The sequence below is a fragment of the Ruditapes philippinarum genome, unplaced genomic scaffold (genome assembly GCF_026571515.1).
Source record: "Ruditapes philippinarum isolate M1 unplaced genomic scaffold, ASM2657151v2 ctg94_1_1_1_1, whole genome shotgun sequence".
Classification (NCBI taxonomy): Eukaryota; Metazoa; Mollusca; class Bivalvia; order Venerida; family Veneridae; genus Ruditapes; species Ruditapes philippinarum.
The window spans coordinates 234,053-256,106 of record NW_026853837.1 but is presented as its reverse complement, the minus strand read 5'-3'; the positions used below and the strand labels follow the sequence as shown (position 1 = coordinate 256,106).

General features: G+C 30.9%; 1 protein-coding gene across 2 annotated transcripts in view; it reads left to right on the top strand.

Moving 5' to 3' along the window:
• Positions 1–484: 484 nt before the first annotated feature.
• LOC132738125 (uncharacterized) overlaps positions 485–22,054 on the top strand; it is a 47,399-nt gene continuing 25,829 nt past the window's right edge. The window contains exons 1-22 of one of the 2 annotated variants that reach the window (XM_060725556.1): positions 485–653; positions 4,139–4,183; positions 11,741–11,803; positions 12,110–12,211; positions 13,008–13,213; positions 13,694–13,859; positions 14,120–14,239; positions 14,476–14,551; positions 14,749–14,782; positions 15,518–15,656; positions 15,884–15,992; positions 16,327–16,473; positions 16,973–17,126; positions 17,890–17,956; positions 18,320–18,407; positions 18,649–18,809; positions 18,932–19,102; positions 19,633–19,765; positions 19,970–20,047; positions 20,588–20,720; positions 21,061–21,226; positions 21,597–21,799. In XM_060725556.1, coding sequence (XP_060581539.1) covers positions 627–653; positions 4,139–4,183; positions 11,741–11,803; positions 12,110–12,211; positions 13,008–13,213; positions 13,694–13,859; positions 14,120–14,239; positions 14,476–14,551; positions 14,749–14,782; positions 15,518–15,656; positions 15,884–15,992; positions 16,327–16,473; positions 16,973–17,126; positions 17,890–17,956; positions 18,320–18,407; positions 18,649–18,809; positions 18,932–19,102; positions 19,633–19,765; positions 19,970–20,047; positions 20,588–20,720; positions 21,061–21,226; positions 21,597–21,799 — 2,588 coding nt within the window. In that variant the 5' untranslated portion in view covers positions 485–626. Of the gene's footprint in view, positions 654–4,138; positions 4,184–10,860; positions 10,980–11,740; positions 11,804–12,109; positions 12,212–13,007; positions 13,214–13,693; positions 13,860–14,119; positions 14,240–14,475; positions 14,552–14,748; positions 14,783–15,517; positions 15,657–15,883; positions 15,993–16,326; positions 16,474–16,972; positions 17,127–17,889; positions 17,957–18,319; positions 18,408–18,648; positions 18,810–18,931; positions 19,103–19,632; positions 19,766–19,969; positions 20,048–20,587; positions 20,721–21,060; positions 21,227–21,596; positions 21,800–22,054 lie in introns of those variants that run through there. The other variant, XM_060725557.1, reaches the window with a different exon arrangement.

The window sequence follows — 22,054 nt, the reverse complement described above, 5'->3', positions numbered from 1 at the left end:
TTGTCATCGTGGTAGGCAAATGAAGCTGGGTGCTAAGGACACATTTCTAGTTTACATTTTATTTTACTACTTTTTGTTTAAACATACCCAACTCTTCCATAAATAAATGTTCCACAGTTTATGTATTAATGTGTTTCAAATGTCCCACTATTATTAACTAATAATGTTTCAAATTTTCTTTAAGGCAATTCCATGAGTTTTGTGTTTGTATGTATTTTTATCTTTGTCTATCTTGAACCTAAGTAAGAACAAATTGATTTATTGACATGTATTACTTTTTTTTATCTCGTGCATAATCAGAATTAGTGTATTTGTTGAGTTACAAAATTATAAGGTGAAAACATTTAATAAGTCCAATTATATACAAATAGGGTGAAAAATGATACATTGGTAACGATATGCTCGCGCAGCAGCCACATAATATGTATTTGTACATCGACCCTGTCGTCTGCATTAAGTTTCTTTAGTTCAAATAAGTCCTGTTTACAACCTTTACGTACATTACTCACGTGGTGATTGTCAACGCCGCTTGTAACCATGTTAAATTTAAATGTTATTAATTAATCGGTACAACTTATATACATATATGTAACCATACAGGATATAATTAATATAGGATAGTTACAATGACAAAAAGCTTTGACCTTACAAAGGTAAATAACTTATAATATTATATTTTTATATATAATGAAATTTTATATACAATGTGACTATTATTATGAAATAAATTTCAAGACATGTTATATTTTCCTATTTCTGAAAATGAATACGGTAACTGATTGAAATAAAAAAATAACACCAACACGATGGATAACCCAGAATAATATTCACAACTATTTCAGTTATACATTTTCTAAGTGAAAATACATAGTAGTTAAAAGGGAATTCATTCAGGTGTATACATCAATGTCATGCATAACATCTTGTGATGCTTTCAAATAATACTTTACATCAATTACTGTACCATCAATTTCATTTTAATTATATAAGTCATTTCTTTCTCAAAATAAGATTCATTGACATTTTATATTAAAACACCTACCAAACATATAACGAACACTGCTGTTGATACATACACGCCTGTTTTATTTCACAGCCCCCCCCCCCCCCCTCTCCTCCAAAAAAATCGCCAACAAATAATAACCAACCAAACAATGATAAAGTCTGGCAATACATCAAATATAACATAACATTATTATACATGAATTTTTCTACTCATGAACGCTGACCGAAATGTTTTCGTGCGTTACAAAATTGAGTGAAGAGAGCAATAGTTTATAATGAGATAGGTTAGCGATTTTCACAAACTTTTATAGCAGCCATGAAATATATAGAAGCACCATTTTGTCAATTGTTTAACAGTATAAGAACACTTGTGGTGAAATAAATCTCAAGACTAAGTACCTATAAATAGTTCATTATCATTTTTTGACCTTGTAGGACAAAAATATGGAAGAATAAATAACGGAGTTGTTTAGAGAGAGAAAACAAAGTCATAAAGGTCATTTTTGATGATGATTAACTTTACAATACATCATAATGTGTTTTCAAGTATATATATATGAGTATGTCACTTATTACGTTAAATGCCTTATCATATGAGGTTGTCATACATTGTTTAGTACAGTAGTGAATTTTATTGGACTCGTACACAGTTGTTAACACGATATTGGACGAAGCACTAGTCGATTCGTACACAGCTGTTAAGGCTATATTGGACGAGGCACTAGTCGATTTGTATACAGTTGTTAACACTATATTGGACGAGGCACTAGTCGATTTGTATACAGTTGTTAACACTATATTGGACGAGGCACTAGTCGATTAGAACACAGCTGTTCAGGCTATATTGGACGAGGCACTAGTCGATTCGTACACAGCTGTTAAGGCTATATTGGACGAGGCACTAGTCGATTCGTACACAGCTGTTAACACTATATTGGACGAGGCACTGGTCGAGTCTGATATAGGGTTTGCAGCTGTGTACAAGTCCAATAGAATCAGTATAGATAGAGTATATATAGAATCATGTTTAATGACCTCTTTATTTAACACCACCAATTTTTGACATTTTGACAGAACGTTGTTAATTCATTTACAATAAGGATTTAATATGGATTTTGGACTCTCAAAAATTGAAAACGAGGCTAGATGGGGTGTGATTTGTGATTTGTGACTATAAGTATTGTTTTAAAATCTTTGTATTGAACGTAACATGACATCCAGTAAAGAAATTTAATAGGAAAAAAAAACAACAAACAGCATTTTTTTAGTTTCATTCAATTTTCACATTTAGTGTAACCAAAGTCTACAAGTGTCATCTGACATTTAGTTATAAAATTTAGTTGTATTCTCTAGTTTTACAGTCAGTAAATCGCCAGTTTTATAATATTTACTTTGTATAAGTGCTGATTTTGCGTTATTTTATTCACGGTGAAGTAAAGAGAGTATTGGTTATATTTATATTTACATCTTTCAATATTTACAACTTCATATCTACTTGTAACATCAACTTCACCACAAATCCAAGATATATTTACACCTGACTGTGACTACACCTGCATGATAATATAATTGTCTACTTAAACGACGACTGATGAAAACTACAAATTTTCATACCACCACCACCACCACTTATAATAATAAGATAAATAAGACGTCTTGAAAAACGCAGTTTATGAATTCATTTAAATTAATACATCGGTTTTTATAATTTTTACATATAGTCACATGTCATTCGAGACAAATATGTAACTCTGAAATAACGTTTATAAATGAACCATTTCGTCATCAACTTATTCTTTTATCTGAATGATAATAATAATGATAATAATGAAAATAATGATAATAATAATAATAATAAAGACTTTATTTAACGAGATTTCTCTCAAACAAAGTTTAGTAATGCAAAATTCTAAAATTGTTATAAATGTTACACAATACAATGTATTTATTGGAATATAACTTCTCTCTTTTATAGATATTTATTTAATTTTACCCATGAAATATGGTGCTATATCAGTCAAATATATTTCATATTTTTTAAAAATAAATATGAAATATAAATATGAAAGTGGGCGGAGTCAAAACTCATATTTATTTTACGGAACTTCTTTTGCTGTTTTGTTTGAAAAAACTGATACAAAACAACTTTTTCTTGAATTTTGTTTGTAAAACTATCTAGAATGATAGAAAATGGTCTAACTAAGAAAATTAATCCGAACGCCAATATCTTTAATTCAGTAGTTAACGCTGTACAGACGTTTAAAGAGTTGTTTACATGACGTCACAATGTAGCGCCAAACAGCGCGTGCTTACGCATAAATTACTGCGCGCTGTACAATTGCAGTTGGTAGCAAGCAAGGGGTTTCGTTACCATTTTCTTTGATGATGAAATTAAATAAAAAGGTTATTTTTTCGTTTTTCGTTAAATATGGTGTATATTTTCACTCAACATGATAATATGTCACATATTTTCACTCGCCGTACCGGCTCGTGAAAATATGTGGCATTTTATCATGTTTCGTGAAAATATATTCCATATTTCACGCAAACGAAAAATTATCCTCTTATTATTTAATTTTACCCATGAAATATGGTGCTATATCAGTCAAATATATTTCATATTTTTTAAAAATAAATATGAAATATAAATATGAAAGTGGGCGGAGTCAAAACTCATATTTATTTTAAAGGACTTCTTTCGCCATTTTATTTGATACAAAACAACTTTTTGCTGAATTTTGTTTTGAAAACTATCTAGAATGATAGGATATGGTCTAACTAAGAAAATAAATCCGAACAGCAATATCTTTAATTCAGTTATTAACGCTGTACAGACGTTTAAAGAGTTGTTTACGTGACGTCACAATGTAGCGTCAAATATCGCGTGCAAAACAAGACGCAATAATATATTACAGCGCGCTGTACAATTGCAGTTGCGTAGCATGCAGTTGAGTCTGTCATCATTTTTCTCTGATAATGAAATTAATTAAATAAAAAGGTTATTTTTTCGTTTTTTGTGAAAACGAAAAATATCCTCTTATTATTTACTAACTTATATTTGCATGATATTTATATGAGAGTTAATATATTGATAAAACGTTAATAGTTATCGGTGCCTATTTTTAAATTCCAGAATTCAGCACACAGCAATCCGGTATATGATGGATCTCAGTATAACGTGAGTAAACCTCATTTGTTTGCATTGTTAAATCCTATTTTTGTGTTTGTTTGGGGATAGGGTGCGCGTGCGTGCGTGCGTGCGCGCGCGTGTGTGTATTTTTCCGTTTGTTTATTGTTCTGTTGCTATTTTTGTTAATCTCATTGCATCATTCATGTAATAGTGTCACATTTAGAATAGTTTTTTAAGGTTATTTGTGAATACTTATAAATGGAACCACCATGTACTTTTAAAAGCACACTACTGTATTCCTGGACAAACGAATATTTTTTCCTTCCATTGACAGGGCAAACATGAGTGTTGTAACGTTAAAATAACGGTTTAAAACATGTTTGATACTTATCACCTATAGAAACGCTGCATGAATGTGAACTAATTTGCCTAAAAGTAGAAAAATGTTAACAATGTAGTTTTTTACATCTATACAAAATACTAAATCACTATAACTGTAGACAACAGAAGCAAAAGATGATTCAGGTAATTGGCCAGTGAATTACTGTTTTGATACTATAACAGGACACCAAAAATAAAATATTCTGAGAAATAAAAATAAAAGCATTTCTTGGGCATAATGAACCTTTAAATAAACATTTGAATGTGTGATAAATTTTCAGTTTAAATGTACATATTTATGTCGATTTGATGGTGTTTAATTGGTAATAGTTACATTTTGATATCAAACGGTATGTTACCAAAGAATTTGTAGATATCCCGTTAAATTAAATGCGGCGTTTTTATTTTATTTGTACAAACTTATACAAATAACTTTAGGGTTTTTGCACAATTTTATCGGTGTAACTGAAATAAATCTATAACGTAAGAGTTTCTATGCAGATTTCTCTAAGCACGTTATTTGATTAACAAGCTGGTATTTAAGTGTTTCTTAGATTGATCACTAGTACCATTGTACCAGGTGGGAGCGTTTATTATCTTTTTGTCTTGAAAATGCTCATGAATTCAGATGTGACATTTAAGTGGCACTATATCACTAAATACGCCGGGGATATTTGACAGAGATCACCTCACTATAAATCCAATGTTATGAGAGCCCTTATACCAGCAGGGTAAATTAATAATTCATGTTGATATGGTAACGACATTCAGTGCAGCCTTTTTTGTGTATGTCCTATTTTTTTCTCCCCACTTTTCTCTAAAAACTGAAACGAAATCCTAACGCAGGTATCAAAGTACTCTTTGTTATTTACCGGTTTTATGCAAATGACAACATTATTAACCAACCTACCAAAAATTTTCTCTCGAAAAGTTCATATCTAAATGCGAGCTTTGCGTTATGTGGTTTCCTACCCATATCCAGATATTAATGAAACTTTACCAATAGGTTCGGAACAATATTTCCTATCACTTATTTAATTTTAGTATTTAATTTAATTAATATGGATACTGCATAAGAAGTGCGGTTAAAAATGCTGCTGCATTATTTAAAGATGACTTAACTAGTACTTTTACTTCTTTTACGATAAGTCACAAAGCTGTATATCACTATCTTTAAATTGTGTTACCTGGAAATCATTGAATTGTTTGAGCATTTTCTTGAAGGACTTAATCTTATTGTAAACGTGTTTTAACATAATATAAAAATCAGCTTATGTTATTTGGTACAAAAACTATTCGTCAACTCAAAGAATGACAGAGCTAGGCTTTATATAACAATCGCGTGGTAATGATTAATTAGATATCATTGGTTGACTATTTATAGAATGACGTCATTATTTATGTTGAATACTTAACACACCCTAGAAATAAGAACAGATCAGAATTTTTATCAACGTATACAATACATGTATCTAATTAAAATAAAAATCAAATAAAAACATACAATGTCACGTGATAAGCTAACATGTTTTCAATATTTCACAGAGAATGAACAAATTACCATAATTGAAATAATTTAGTGTTTTAAGAATCAGCACGTTATTGCAAAAGTATATGGTGCATACATATATTTTAAATATAACATAAGAAAGAGCAATTCAACATGTCAAGATAATACTCACTTAAAGGAAAAATGGTTAGATTCTAAAAGCATTTACGATTTCATATAATACTGTCTAAGCGCTTTTACATTTCAAACATTTCTTAAATTCTTTACATTACCTCATTTCTAATTTTATTTGCTGAGTTTGTATATTTACATTTATTGTTGGACTGTAACAATTCTAGAAATTTATACAAACTTGTATGAACATAATAATAACGTTTAATATAATACTTTGTATACACTTTACATTTAAGTACAAACTAAAATTCGTTCATATCACATACTTGGCAGATACGTTCCTGTCTTTCCAACTATTCCGGCCATACCTGGCAGATTCAAACTTTAACTTATGGGCAGATATACGCAATTTCGTGAGACATATTCTTAAAGAATAACATGATAACAAATTAAGGCAATTTTTTATACCGAAGCTAGTTTTAACATATGCATATAAAGTATTCAAAAAGTTATTACTTGCAGTATCAGCAAATCATTTTTGTTTAAAACAATCTACAATTTTTTATTTAAAAATCGGTATAAATGTTTTTTACTTTACTTTTTTTTTTGATAAATACTTTTCAAAATAATATTATCTGTATTCATTAGCTAAAATCGATACTTAATGTTATGAACATAAATGTTAACATATAATGAAGAACGCCCAAGTTCACCATGTATTGCAGCATTTCATGCGCTCTGTTTTACCCCTTGTTTGACTTAATATGAATATGCTGGAACAACGGATCAGCCACATCACAAATAATATTTGCATTTAATGTAAAAAGTAAGGGCGCATAATCACTTAATAACTTAAATTGACCTTTTTCAAAAAAGCTCAACAAATGAAAGTTGCATTGCGGCATTAATAAGTAAATAGCCCACACTTATAATCTGATCCTTATAAATCGTAAACTATGCGCATATTTGTACATTTGCAAAAATTAAGCATTTTACCACCCCTGCATTCCACAAAGGGTCTTGATTGGCATAATGCCGTTTCGAGAATATAATCATCAAATTCAATATCTTTAACAAGTCGGTCAGATACAACAAAATTAGGTTTGTTCCCTACGCGCCAGCAATCATTATACTATCACGTTGCTCAAAGTGAAAAATATCCTGTTCAAGTATATTAAATAAGTCTTCATCAATTAAATTGACAGGACCACAAATATAAACCACACCAATATATATTTCACGTTGAAAATTAAAAAAGTCTTTATCTAATTTGAACTTCAAAATGATTATTTACAATTGATTGTATTCCCAATATATAAAACAATGCCCTCACTATTTATTTTGGTCCTTCTATGTCTAAAGATTCTGAAAAAAAAATACAAGTAAAGTCAATCAATTCAATATTTGATTTTTCATCAGTCCACGATTCAGACAAAAAATATCTTTGATTTTAGAAATTTAATAAGCAAACTCCATATCTTTTAATTTTCGACCCGTAAGACCATTGATAAAATTTGATATACTACACCAAAACTTTTGCTCCACTCTCTGGTAAAGCCCAAGCATCTTCCAGCTTGCCATTTCTGTACAGTGTATCATATGAAATCAAAGCGAATTTGCCATCTTCCTTAACCTTCTTCATCAGGGGAACCAACCGACGAAACTCGTGAACATTAAATCGTGTACCTTTGAGCTCGGAGCGCTTGTTTCGAGCGGGTTGGCGGTCCTTGAGGAACGTAAATTTGAACATTATATTACGACCAACATGCCTCTCACCTTCCTTGTGGGTACACATCCTGTGCACACGTTCGATTCTTATAGCGTCAACAATATCCTGGGCTAACTTAAGGTAATTTATCATAAACGCCCTCAATGAAGCTTCGGTTTCTGAGGCTTCTCATTGGCCGACCCACTGATGCCACCAAATACGAGGTTGTGACATTTTCATGTTCGAGTTGCTGAATCTTAGACACAGTTTCAGTCTTAGACAATTCAATATGATCCACACGATCTTCCACGTTACTGATTTTGTTGCATGCATCTTTAGCATTATCTTGCACCATACACCATAATGATTTAAATTCATTTTCAAATGTATCCACTTTCAGATATAATTTATCTAATTTGTTAAGTTTCTACACTACATTTTCTAGTCTGCTATCAATTTTCTTATGAAATGTCAGTATCACATCGTTTTGATGAGTAGACCGGACACTTATATCGGTATCCAAGTTAACAGCTACAGTTTTGGAAGATGAAGCCATGTTATCGGATGATAAATTTTCTGAATTGAAGACAGAATCCGATATGTTTACTAAATCGACAAAGGATTCTGAATTTTATGAAAAGTTCTCAAACACGGAAAATAACTGGTCATATAGTACTGTGTTAATTTCGTTTAAAACTTACAAATGTGTCACGATTGTTCTCATCCCTTTTGACATCTTCGGGCCTCCTGGAATTTACTATAAGCTCAAACTTAAAAACACGTCGTCAGTACTACTTCCTTTTTTAACGTTTAGAACTTCGTAGATATTAGTTACGGATGGTGACATCCCATTGTTAGTTCTTAATGCAAAATATATTTTAGATTCAGGATCGTAAAAAGATTGGGGAACTCTGAAATGTTAAGGCATGTTTTATATTTTCAAAGACATTATTGTGCGATATTTGATATTGAAAATTCAGTGGTAAATGTAAATGTTTAAGATTTTAGTCAATGAATCATTTGCAAACGGATTTGATGCAATCGTTAAACAAAAAAGAATCCACAAGATATCTATAAAAGCTGTACTGGCTTTCTTTCAGAAAAATCATATGTCAACATTTTTAATCAGAACTAACGAATGAAGATAATCTTAGGAAAATGGATTATAAACTACTTTCACACCAGAATTTAAAAACTTGTGAAAATTGTATGGTTCTTATTGTTATACGAGCAAAGGCATTACAGCTGGACATTTTGTGTTTTTAATGATGCTTTTTGACCGAGTTCATACAATGTAGCCACGAGAACAAGAAATTCACCAATATTTCAAAAAAGTTTATAGTTTTATGTGCCCTAATAGATTTGAGAAAATAATATTTCAACCTTCGTGAACCAAACAAAGTATCACTAATTTACAATGCAACCGTCAAGACTTTCATTATCTAATGCAATGAGTTTGGAACACAAATGCGTTTTTGAAATAAAATATAATTTACGCTTAATGCGTAATATTGTTATTCTTTGTTTTACTTATTAATAACTATTATTATTAGTCTTTTGCTATTTACATAATGAATTAGTTTTTTTACTTTTTATGATATGGAATAGTATGATAACACTCAAATTATGACTTCATAACAGCAAGAACATAAATTTCATCAAATATCTCCATGTGCCTGCGATATTTTTGGTATTTTATTGCCTCTTAAAACCAACCTAAGCTATTTAAAGGTTAATCTATCAAGTGATGATTGATAAAAGTGATATCCGTATACGAGTATGAAAAATCTGAAATGAATCTTAAGTGTTCATAATTTATATCTGTGACTCTTGAAATTCAGACTCAATGTTATCATTTTATGATACGGGTTTACAAATAACAGACATTTGAAACTTCAGTATAGAGTCACGATGTCATTTCGACGTCAACGTGATTCCATGTCGTTCGGCATGCAGGCTATTATATAATTAATATCGTCCTAGATAAATTGCATGGGTACCTAACGTCTGACAATACTCTGTGTGCAGAATCTGTAAGAAAAAAAATCTGTCTGATACCCAATACACTTTTGTCCGTCTGTCTCTTTCTAGTAATTTCTTAACCGAGGTCACAAAGCGGCTATGGGTATGAGGGAGGGTTTGTTAACTTATTTCTTTTCTCATGGTTTAATAAATCATGCGTGCTATTAGAAGACATTGATATATGATGTCAAAAGTTAAATGAACGACATCAGATACACGCGTCAACCATACCAAGTGCTCGTATTTGGTAGATTGCACGTTTGTACGTTGAAAACAAGAATATATTTTGTCAATGAAAAATCATCAGAAGTTTGACTTTCCCCGTTTGGGAAATATCTTCTTCTTTTTTTTTGGTAAATATAATTACATAAAAAATAAAGACGTTTTCCAGAAAAAAATGCTGTGTGGTAAGATATTTCGGTAGAAAATGCAAACTTTTAGGAACAACAATATCTAGAGAAAGATTTAAAATACAAAATTTAAACGTAAAGTAAACATTGTATGAAAGCTATATTCAAGTTAATTAGTCTGTTATAATGTTTATATTATCATTTTATCAAATATTTTTATCAATAAAATCATGTCACATGAAAGGTGAATTTGTATTGATATGACACAATTAAAAAATGAGTTAAACTAATGCGTTAGAAAATTAATAGCGTAGTGATGTTCCGCGCAATTATCACAATTGCTACAAATAAGGTATTATGGTATAAAATTCAATTATAACGGATTAACGGCAAGATTACAGGCTGTTAAAAGCATCTCAGGTCACTAAAAACCCACCATATTTATATATCTACGCATGTTACTTGATTTTCAAATAGTAAACACTTCATTACTATATGAACATATTATAAGTCAACTGTTGCAATATTTATTTATGATAATTGTCTGCATTACACTATTAAACCTAGCATTAACCACCTGCGCTCTACAGTTGTCAAAATGTCCTCACGATGGTGGAATTGAAAGACATGTTGCCCGCATTAAATTCAAATGCTCAGTTAAGTAGTGGGACATTTATTTGATCTTACGGTCTGATACAAAATTAAATTAAAATGGAAACTGGAAATAGTAGTCACTATGATGGAAATACAGTCAGCATGGTAACTGTTTTGGGTTTTTTTGTTTGTTTGTTTGTTTGTTTGTTTGTTTGTTTGTTTTTGTTTTGTTTTGTTCTTTCATAGTCCGAGAAAATACATGTAAAAAAATAATGATGATTAAAACGATTTCTATAAAAAAAATCTAACTCATCCAATTAATTTACCAATATGCTCTGAGTTTATCTTTCTTTTTTTAATCAAAAGTTACAGCCATTTATGACACTTGCAACCAAATGTACCATGAATACAATAATTCATCTTCCCTACGGGAAATGTAGACAAACACATTTCATTCCTATTGTAATAACAATAATTATGATTATGATCAACATTCTGAATAAAACGTTTCTGACAACGTAGATTTAAGGTACCAATCCCTATGGCCAAACAGACAAGATGGTGCACTCCACAGGTGCCTAATGTGTAACACACATCCCTACCCTACCCCTATACATATATATTATTATAGATAAAAGAAGATATAAATAAAATATTAGACGTCAGGTACCTGTGGTGCACTCAAGAGTCGAAAGACATGAGTCATGTTTTATACAAATCAATAGTATTTTTAGTAAAGCATGTGAATGAAAAAGTATCAATTTTCACTAATATCGGAATTTATTCTATGACCCATTATACATGTGCACACTAAATAAAGTTAAGTATAACTTTTTGGGAAAAAAATTGTAAGATTTTCAACAAAAGGTATGGTTCAGATACGAACATCCAATTTCAATAATGAAATATTTTCTACTCATTTTCAGTTGATAACAGACGGCGTCGGAAAACCTCGGAAAAAGCGATCGAGATACATACTGGCAGCCGTGGTAAAATATGACATATTTTGCAAGAGTTCTCGTGAAATTCTGGTGAAATTTACTTTGACAGGACTTCGCGTTGTGTATATTTATATGTTTGTTTGATGACTGTTAAATTTACTGAATGAGTATTACTTTACACATCTTGTATCAACATTGTTTTTATTAAAGCAGTGTTGATAGTGCTATTTGCATTGTTTTACAACTTATTAACATGTGTTATTTGAAAAAAACATGGTACATTTTACACATTACACATCATTAAAATATTTTATTCATTGAACACTTGTGCAAGCTCAACATTTATTACCATAGATGGTCGTGTGTTTACTGGCTCTAGTGGTTGGTATTGTTGTTTGGCTATCTACAAAGGACTCATCAGACTCATCTAATTCCCAAAGTGAAAATGAAAAACAGGTACTGTTAAAATGAAATAGTATTTGTGTATTTTAATTTCACATAATATTTCGAATTAACAGTTTTGATGCAAATGAAAAAGATAATGAAAATATAATGAAAACAGTTAAATACATCTTAGCCTTTTAGTGTCAGTAATACGTTGAGTTTAAGATGTGTTGCGCTAGATATGTTTGTATCTTGCATTTTACATTCGACCTTAAGTGCGTTCGTGTAGATTAAATTGGGTTATGCATACCAAATATTTAGAAGCAATCAGTACCCTACTTTGATATTGTATTATACATCATACAGTTCACGCCATGTGGTATAAAATGTTTATCTCTGACGATGTGCAACTGAATAAAATTGTTACATAGTCTTAAAGGTTCTCGTTTACATTTTTATATTAACATTTTTTCTTTCTTGTTCAAATGAACTTTTTTACGTAGGCGTAAATAACAAGAGATTTAAACAATTTTACATAACAACGGTAGCTTATAGCAAAATGAAGTTGCCATATATATGTAGGCCTATATTTTTTATGAACATATATAGTCACCGATTTTTTTTCAGAACTTCACTACTCGCTATCAGTTATTTTACATGTCATGTTAGACCGAACTTTTGAACACAATCAATGTGGTATATAGAATATGAGTGGAACATTTTTATAACTGACTTCATCATACTTTAATGTTCAATATGTACTTTACAGACTATTACATACTTTATTGTAGAAGATTTACATCACAGATGATTAATTCATATTTATGAAAGATGGATTTTATATTGTTATTTATGCTATTCTGTATAGGAAGGAGAATCAACGCGGTCAACGCAGGTCCCCGTGACATCGACAACAAGGATAACGTTGTCCACCCGTCCATCTGAAACTACATCGCAAAATACAGGTGGAATATCTACCCGTCATACGACATCTTCAGAATCAACAACGCAATCAGTTGAATGGCTTTCAAGATCATGTGTTAACCCAGATTCCGCACCTAAATGTCCATGGAGGTATGTATAAGTAACATTTTTTGACATTCACACATTAAAAAAATAACAAATATTGAATGAAAATTATTATGTATTGGTATATCAATTATATGTGGTTAGTTCACAATTATGACATATTTGTAGAAATTGATGGCAACAACTGTCTGAAGAGCTAACCAAGTACAATCTTAACTCACAAGGAAAAAAGTTAAATAAATTTAATAATGAACAATCCTTTTAAGCAGTTTATTGTTGATTTCTAACATGCGCATCTTACATCAACGGAAACTTACAGACATCATCACTTTGGTATGGTTTATATTAAGCTTTGCCGATTGCAGACATCCCCAGCAAATGTTTATACTCATTAAAGTATTGTCTCACTGATGTTTCCACATGCTATTGTTGATGTCAATGCAAATAATTATCTTAAATCAGAGCATTTTCCATTGAAAACGTAACAATCACGTAAAGATGTTGATACATTATAAACTATTGCAGACAAAACCCACTGGTCCTTGTGTCCTTGGATGGATTTCAAGCAGAGTATTTACTAAGAAATCTGACACCAACTATCGAAAAACTACGAGATTGCGGTGTCCACACCCCATATATGAGAGCTGTGTATCCGACATTGACGTTCCCTAATCATTACACTATTGTAACGGTAAAGCAAACTTTTCTACCACTTTCCGTTACAGCTTGTTGTTTCTACCGTCGACAGATAAGACACTTAAGAAGTTTCAATTTTGTTAAATTATTAAACGTCACAAGAAAAAGATTACACAAATATCCGTTAATAAACTAGTAATTTCCCCTGCCTCTTACATGTTCAACGTAATAATTGGTAAAGCATATATCACATTGTTTTGAGTTATCTTATTTTCTCTATTTTAAAATTTATTGAATGTCTGTATGTTTTATCAGGGTCTGTATCCGGAATCACATGGTATTGTTGGAAATAGTATGTATGATCCACATCTAAACCAGTCTTTTTCTATCAGTAGTGAAGAGAAATTCAACTCGGCATGGTGGGGCGGTGAACCGGTAATAATTCATTAATGTGTATTCATGTATTTGCTGAGATGCCCAACGTTAATTTGTTTAATCACTGAATTGAAATAGACATTAATTATCGATCTTATACATTGCAATATAAATTATAAATTTATAGCACTTGGTATTTATTAGTTGTATACATTTGTAATTGTATCGTATAATTGGTAATTAAAGAGTATATTTGTAATTATGGTATTGTAATTTTGTATGTTGTACATTTACAGCTTTGGGTAACCGCTAAGAAACAAGGCAAAAGGACAGCCTCTTACTTTTGGGTTGGAAGTGAAATGAATATTTCTGGTACTACATTGTATTGTTCTTTGCCCTAATCATAAAAGATAAATGAGTATATTATCAGAAAATTGCATTGCTACATTTATAAAATACAAATTTATTTTATATTATGTCATTACCTTCATTACTTTCAATTGTCATGTTACTTAAATGCAAAAGTTCAACAATAAATAAACTTAATAGACTTTTTATCTTATTTTCAGGAGTACAACCTGATATTTGGAAACCATATGACGGGTATTTGACTATTTATAAATATAATAACTACGTGTATACCCTTATAGTGTCGTTTATAATCAGATATTATGTGCGATGCCTCTTACAAACAACTTTATAAGACATAGTTCTGAAACAGTTACTTTATGATGGCGCTTTATTATTATTTCGTCAAAAATGATTTTCTTTATTTTTCATTTTTGTTATTAATGTACTTGAAGTTTCTTTTTGTACATCACGTCTTTCATCTTCCTTTTCTTGTCTGTACATGTGAACCATAATAGTGAGAGAATGTCTATGAAATATAGAAGGTTCCGTTAGATGCAGATCCATTTGTGTAGTAACTTGTTTATCATTTTGTCTTATATGCGTGAAAGACATGAAGTCACACCAGGCATTACAGCCAAGTCGAAATGATCAGCACACTCTGATTGATTTCAACAGGGAAACAGAAATTGGCAGGTACTCCGTAAGAGACCATTTTCGCCATCATATCTACTCCCGTGTTAAACCTCTACACCAATTACATTCATTCCTATGCTAGCCATCCAAGTCTTCTTTGTTCCTCCTGTAGTCTTTTTGTTCTCTTCTTTGTAATCTATAGCAATTAATCTCCTATTTGTTAGATCTTGTTTCGTTTCTCATGCTCAACTTTAAGACTTTTTTTGCACAGGACAGGGATTTGACGTTAAGTTGTTTGGAGTTTAGGATAACGTTTTTGCACCTATGATTAGATGTTGAACTGTTTTGTTGCAGGAAAATACCGTATGAAGATAGAGTGGATACAGTGTTGGACTGGATTGACTTGCCTGATGGAGAAAGACCTGATTTCATTACGCTTTATTTTGACGAACCTGATCATGTTGGCCATGGTTCAGGGCCTAACAGCGAACAGGTACTGTGGATTTGATTGTAAGGTATTGGACATGAGGTGAATAACGTGTACTTTTTTGTCTTCAAAGTTTTTCATACTGTTTTACTGTTTGTGCAACAAAATATTGCAAATAATTAAACTTTAAGCTTATACGCCTAAAGACTAGGTACTTCTAAGTTCCTTCTATACTAAGTTGGGTTTTTTCTAATGACTGATAAAACATTTTACATTTTACAATTGTGTTTTAGGTAAACTCCATGCTAAGTCGTGTGGACGGTATCATTGGTCGACTGATGAATGGACTTCTTGCGCGTCAAAAAGACCATTGTGTCAACCTTATTGTGCTTGCTGATCATGGTACAGAATATTGTTCCAGAAAAAATCATTTCATTATGAGAGCATATTTATACTATCTTAATAATTGTTATAGATTTACAAGGGCTATACGAAAAAGTCGTTGAGTATTTCATAAATTTAGATTTGTAACAATTCTAACTTCAAATTTTGTCAAATCAGCAAATATTCAATATGTGTTTTACGGAAATGATGACTGCAAATATAAGTACACTGTAATATGTGTCATTTATTTTACATTACTGTGTATGTTTTCTGTGTGTGTGAGATTAAAAACCTAGCCTGAGATAAAATATATAAAAAATGCGGTGGAAAAACATTCTTCTTTGTTTTTAAGGAATGGCTGAAACATCATGTGAGCGACAAGTTGTTTTAAGCAAATATTTGGATGGTGTCGATGATATGTTGATATATTCCGGCACAACTGGTCATATCAATCCAAGATTCAGAAAAGTCAGTAGAAATGTCTATGAAAATGAGAATGGTAATTTAATTGTTTTCTTTGACAAAAACAATTGTTTTTGGTTTTACGGTGAACAGATAAATCTTTAATGAAAATATCATCTGTATTATAATTTTATAACTGGGCATGGCTTTATTCCCGCGTATGCATGCATGCCTATAAAATCATGAATTAACATTAAGTGTAATTGAAATCTTTTGTACAGAGTGGCATTTAACATTTATGCATGTATTGTAATCAGAATTTGACATATTCAGAACACATGTCTTCGTTTTCTGTATATGAAATTAGAACAAGCTACAGTCCAACTTAACGTATTTTATCATACATAAATGATATCATATTCATGACATACTTATATGACTAGTAAAATGCAATAAATGTAATATTTTCCCATCAATTCGCTTTCAAAATAAGGAGTGACTGTAATATTTCCATAGGGTTTAAACCTTGTCATATTATAAACATTGACTTATTATAGATTAAAAGCTTTTGTGTTGTTTGTTTTTTTTTTCTTCAGTTACACAAACAAAAGATATTATTGATTCACTGAAGTGTAAAAACTCTCATCTGAACATATTTTCACGTTCATCGTTACCTGCTCGACATCACTATGCCAATAATGATAGAATTGGCGAAGTCGTCCTTGACATTGAACAGTCTTGGCTGGTATAGTATGTAGGTTTTAAATTTATGTCCAAACTAAAGGAAGTTTTAACATAAAATAGGTATATGGCATATCTAAAAAGTAACAACAACATCTGTTTTCTAACTAGCCATATCTTACACCTATTGGTAAAATAACATAACTCGGTCGTGCATTTTCACAAATATGTGCCCCATTTTGGTTTAGTTTTCTGCACCTCGACACTATTCACTGGACACGATATAAGTTTAAAAACTAAAGGTATTTCAGAATGATCATCACATGCATGATTACTAAATATTAATTGAGCTATGGATAAAACCAAATTTTGTCTCTTTTGCTTAGAATTTTTGGTAACGTTTTCTGCATTTTTATACTTCCCAAATTCTCACACTTTATGGTATTGTTTTAAACATTAGCTACCTGTTTATGGCCTTCACTCAATTTTTCAATGCAGTAAATTCATCATTGATGTAAAAAATGACCTCGCTTTGTGACTAATAAGTTAATAAAAGCCGGTCTAATTTTTACGAGGTTAATAGTTTTACCTTAAGGATATTTCTAGTTATATAGCATCATGCATTATTGTTTTCAATTTAAAAGCTCACATTAGTTGCTGACATTATATTGTGTTATGACCCTCTGTTGTGTAATGTTTTAATTGTTGAAAATGGAATTTCGCGTGTTCAGTAAATGTCATACTTTCTTGTTGATCTTTGATTACATATTTCATGCACGTAGTATAGATTTAATCAACTGCTATATAAAAACATGTATGTATTTTATAATAGCCCAACGAAAAGAAATGGTTGTCTAAAAGGAAACCATGGTTACGATAACATCTACAAAAGTATGCATGTGAGTAATATTATAAATAGAATGTTACTCATTATAAGTCAAATCTACACAGCTGTATGTGAAACGTAACATATATTTTATCTTTTCTTTTAAAGTAATTCATTTTTATGAAATACCTGTTTTTCTAATTTTATTATGTTACTAGTAATTGATTTTAAAAGAATATATCATGTTTACCTTTCATTTATTTTAAGATAGATTCCCGAAGTTGATAATTCGGCAAAACTTATTATTTTACATAAGAAATAATTTGTTTTGGAGCTTGTTTTATATTTCATCACCAGTTTACCTATATCAGAATTAAGGTATTTTCTGTTGCACAGATTGCAGTGTACGTATATTGACATTTGACAATTATTTCAGGCTCTGTTTTTAGCCCATGGACCTGGTTTTAAACAAAACCTAGCTGTTGAAGCTTTTGAAAATATCGAGCTGTATAATTTAATGGCAGGTAAGTTCTCTTGACACAATATTTAATTAAAATGTTACGACTCTACTAGTAAAATGTTTTAAACATGTGAAATTACAAAACAATCCTATAAATGTTTATATCCAATTGATAATCTGCTTATTCAAAAAATAGAATAGCTATGTTTTGTAAAAAGGTAATCAGTAATTGTAAAAGTTATCTTATTGCATGAATATCAGTAAGAAAAATGTTTTAATGAAATATACATATTTAAAATTTGCAGAATTGCTAAGTATAAAGCCAGCACCGAACAACGGGACAGCAGGAACTTTGGACCATCTCCTTCAAAATCCTTTAGAACCTAGTTTACCAGTATTTCAACCTCCTGGCTTGTGTACCACCTCCTCAAGGTCGAAATCTGTTTCTTGCCACTGCAACGACACGGTAACTATTTTACCATCTGTAAACCACTCAGCGTTAATATTTATTACATTTTTATAAGAATTATATGTCAAACTTTTGAAGAGAAGCGGACATTTCTTTTGATGTCTCATTTTCTCCTACAGAATGATGTAAATCACCCTAATCTACCAGGACATGGTGTATTTCCTTTTGGACAACCTGCTGTTGTAAACAGTGACAATATATGCGCCCTCCACGGACAAAAGTATTCCTCTTTCTACAGTAAATTACATAAAGCACCGGTCATAAGCTCGTTCACATTGACATCAGACCAAGTAAGTTGATCCTAAAAATGTTACATTGCAGTCAGAGGCTTTCATAACTGTTAATACTTTTTAGTAAAAGTATTAAATTTGTTAATGTAACAATTATTTTATATGTAATGTAAATATGAGAAATGTGTGATTTTTAAATATGAAACTTGAAAACAATAAATTCTTTTGTTAATTGGTACATATTTATTTCAATAATTAGGTTTAGTTTATGATTCAGCCTGTAATTCCTCGTTAATCGCTATTATTTCAAACTATTTCTCTTGATATTGTGTTTTTGTACATATGTAGTTGATATAATAATTCGTTGTTAATAATTTTATATCAATTTTTCCCATTTCGCTGTTTTAACTATAGCCTTATACGAATATGTTATTAAACTATGATACTCAATATCCCTGAGACTCGGGTAATTGCATTTTGATTACCTGCCATTCTATATATAATTTCTCTCTTTATTTGCTATGTTGCGTGATTTGTATCTTTACACATACACTGTATATTTATAATAAGTTTATGCTTGGTCATTATAGGTACGCAGTTATAGCGATGTTATTGATGATTGTTTAATTGCTGACACCCGAATTAGTACAGCAGATGATCCTAAATGTTCCCAATACGTGAATTCAAACACAAGTGTTGATTCTGTGCGTTTTTTTAATCCAGGTATCGTAAATGTTACTTTTTAACTAAGTTAATGTGAAATTGTAACACTTATTGTTGTTTTGAACGTCTTTGATCCTGAGAAAGTGTTATAAATAGACAAAATATTCAAAGTCAACATATAAAATATACTTATAATATAAAATGATCTCGTGCTCATCATCGCAGCTTTTTCGCAATGTAATATAGTTCATTTCTTTTCTTCAGGTTTTCTAGACAAGGACAAAAATGCTGAAGCACTTCTATCATCAAACAAAGTACCGATGTATACTGGCTTCAGAGCAGGTATGAATATTTCTGTAGTGGCAATTATTATCAATAAAATGTATTGATTGATTTATGTGATCCTTTGTTATTCCATTCAATATATAAGGAAATTGGATGATTAAAAACTTTCTCACTTAACCTTGACTAAACTTTACCATCAATAATTTTATTTTAATTTAGAATTTGTAATTTATAAACATTAATCAAATGTTTAAACAAATTTGTTTGAAGATATGTTTGCAAAATGTCATAGAAAAGTTTTGCAGCATTTTATCTAGAATAGTTTATGTGTAATATGAATATGAATGACCAGTACTCAATATCAATTTAATTGCTACTGGACTCTATCTTTATATGAGCCGTGTCACGACAAAACGCGCAGTCTGATCAGGATCCATGCTGTTTGCTTACCAACCCTATTACAAGTAGAGAAACTGATAGCGAACAGCATGGATCCTGATCAGACTGCGCGGATGCGTAGGCTGGTCTGGATCCATGGTGGTCGCAAACGCACTATGTTGGTTTTGTCGTGACGCGGCTCATATGTATTTGCAATAGGGATATGGGCATACACCTGGCGTGTAGTGAAAGAATACGCTATCGAATATCACACAATACACGTAACTGTTGGTCCAATCTACGATCACGACTTTGACGGTCTTATGGATACAAATTTAACCAAAAACACTATGTAAGTATCATTCACTTATCTCAAATAAGGTGAGCTTGAGCTATAGTACATTATGAGGTTTTGCAATTATCATTATTATAATTATAATTATTATTATTATCATTATTATTATTATTATTATTATTACTATTATTAACTTATTTATTTATCTATTTTGTTTATTTAAATGCAACTATTTAAAGTGTAATATTTATTCATATAAAGAAATGTATTTTAGATACATTCAGGTTAAGCAGTCGTTTCTACTCCAGTTAATATATCTAAGACTTCTTTTATTGTACATAGAAGCTCAAACTCGAACATCAGACCTTTCTGAAAAACTTATTTTATATTATTTCAGATACGTCGACTCTAATAAACTTGTACCATTGCCAAGCCATTTCTATGTGATACTTGCGAAATGCTCGGACAGTTTACAACAGAATTTATCCGAATGTAACTCTCATTCAGCCGTTGATGTGTTATCTTTTGTTCTACCACACCAAAACAAAACAAATAATTGTTTGGTATGATGTATTAACTTATTTGTTTTTGAATATGATATTGATAAACTTTAAATATGATTTACCTTTGTACCCTTACTGATAAGCCTTTGTGTCCTTTACTGGTTTTGTTCTCAGCCTTGCTAGGTTCAGGGCCGGTGGTCTTGTGTTGCTGGATTTTGTTGGGGGAGCGTTCTTCAAATGCCGCCATTCCTTAACTTTGTTCTAATATTTCATTTTTACTGATATTTATTAGAAACTACTGATAACAAGTAGTGTAATTTCATCGTCTTAAAATAACTTACTTGTAAAATGAACTTAACAGCGAACATATTGATGTTATGATGTGAAATCCTTTGAGGAATGGTTTTATTTGTTAGTTGTGTTTTTTAAGACAAACAAGGATTTTCTGCTGAACAATATTGCTAGAATTCGAGATATTGAACAACTCACTGGACAGAGGTTCTTGACAACATTTTCAAGGTCAGATAATGCTAGGTCAAGGACTTTTCTCCCGCCGAGTATGTGGCCTTCACCTTTGATGACTCCGTGGGAAGATCTGCCTTGTCCGATTCCTAACGCATCTTGCCCTGCAGGGTTGGTATAATTTGCTTTTCTTTTGTTTGCTGTAGTCTTAAATGATTAATTGTTATAGATATTTTAAGTTATTTATATCAATTCTTTTAGAGAAGTTATTTTCACCTGTTTTAGATATTCTATAGCTTTTATAATGTATTATATTTTTGATGTCTTTTATCTTGTTTCTTGGTGTGTATTGTTTGTTAGGTTAACATTATTTTACAGTGCCTTTGAGCGTATGAAAAATGAAAATGGTGCTTTAAAGTCTGGTAT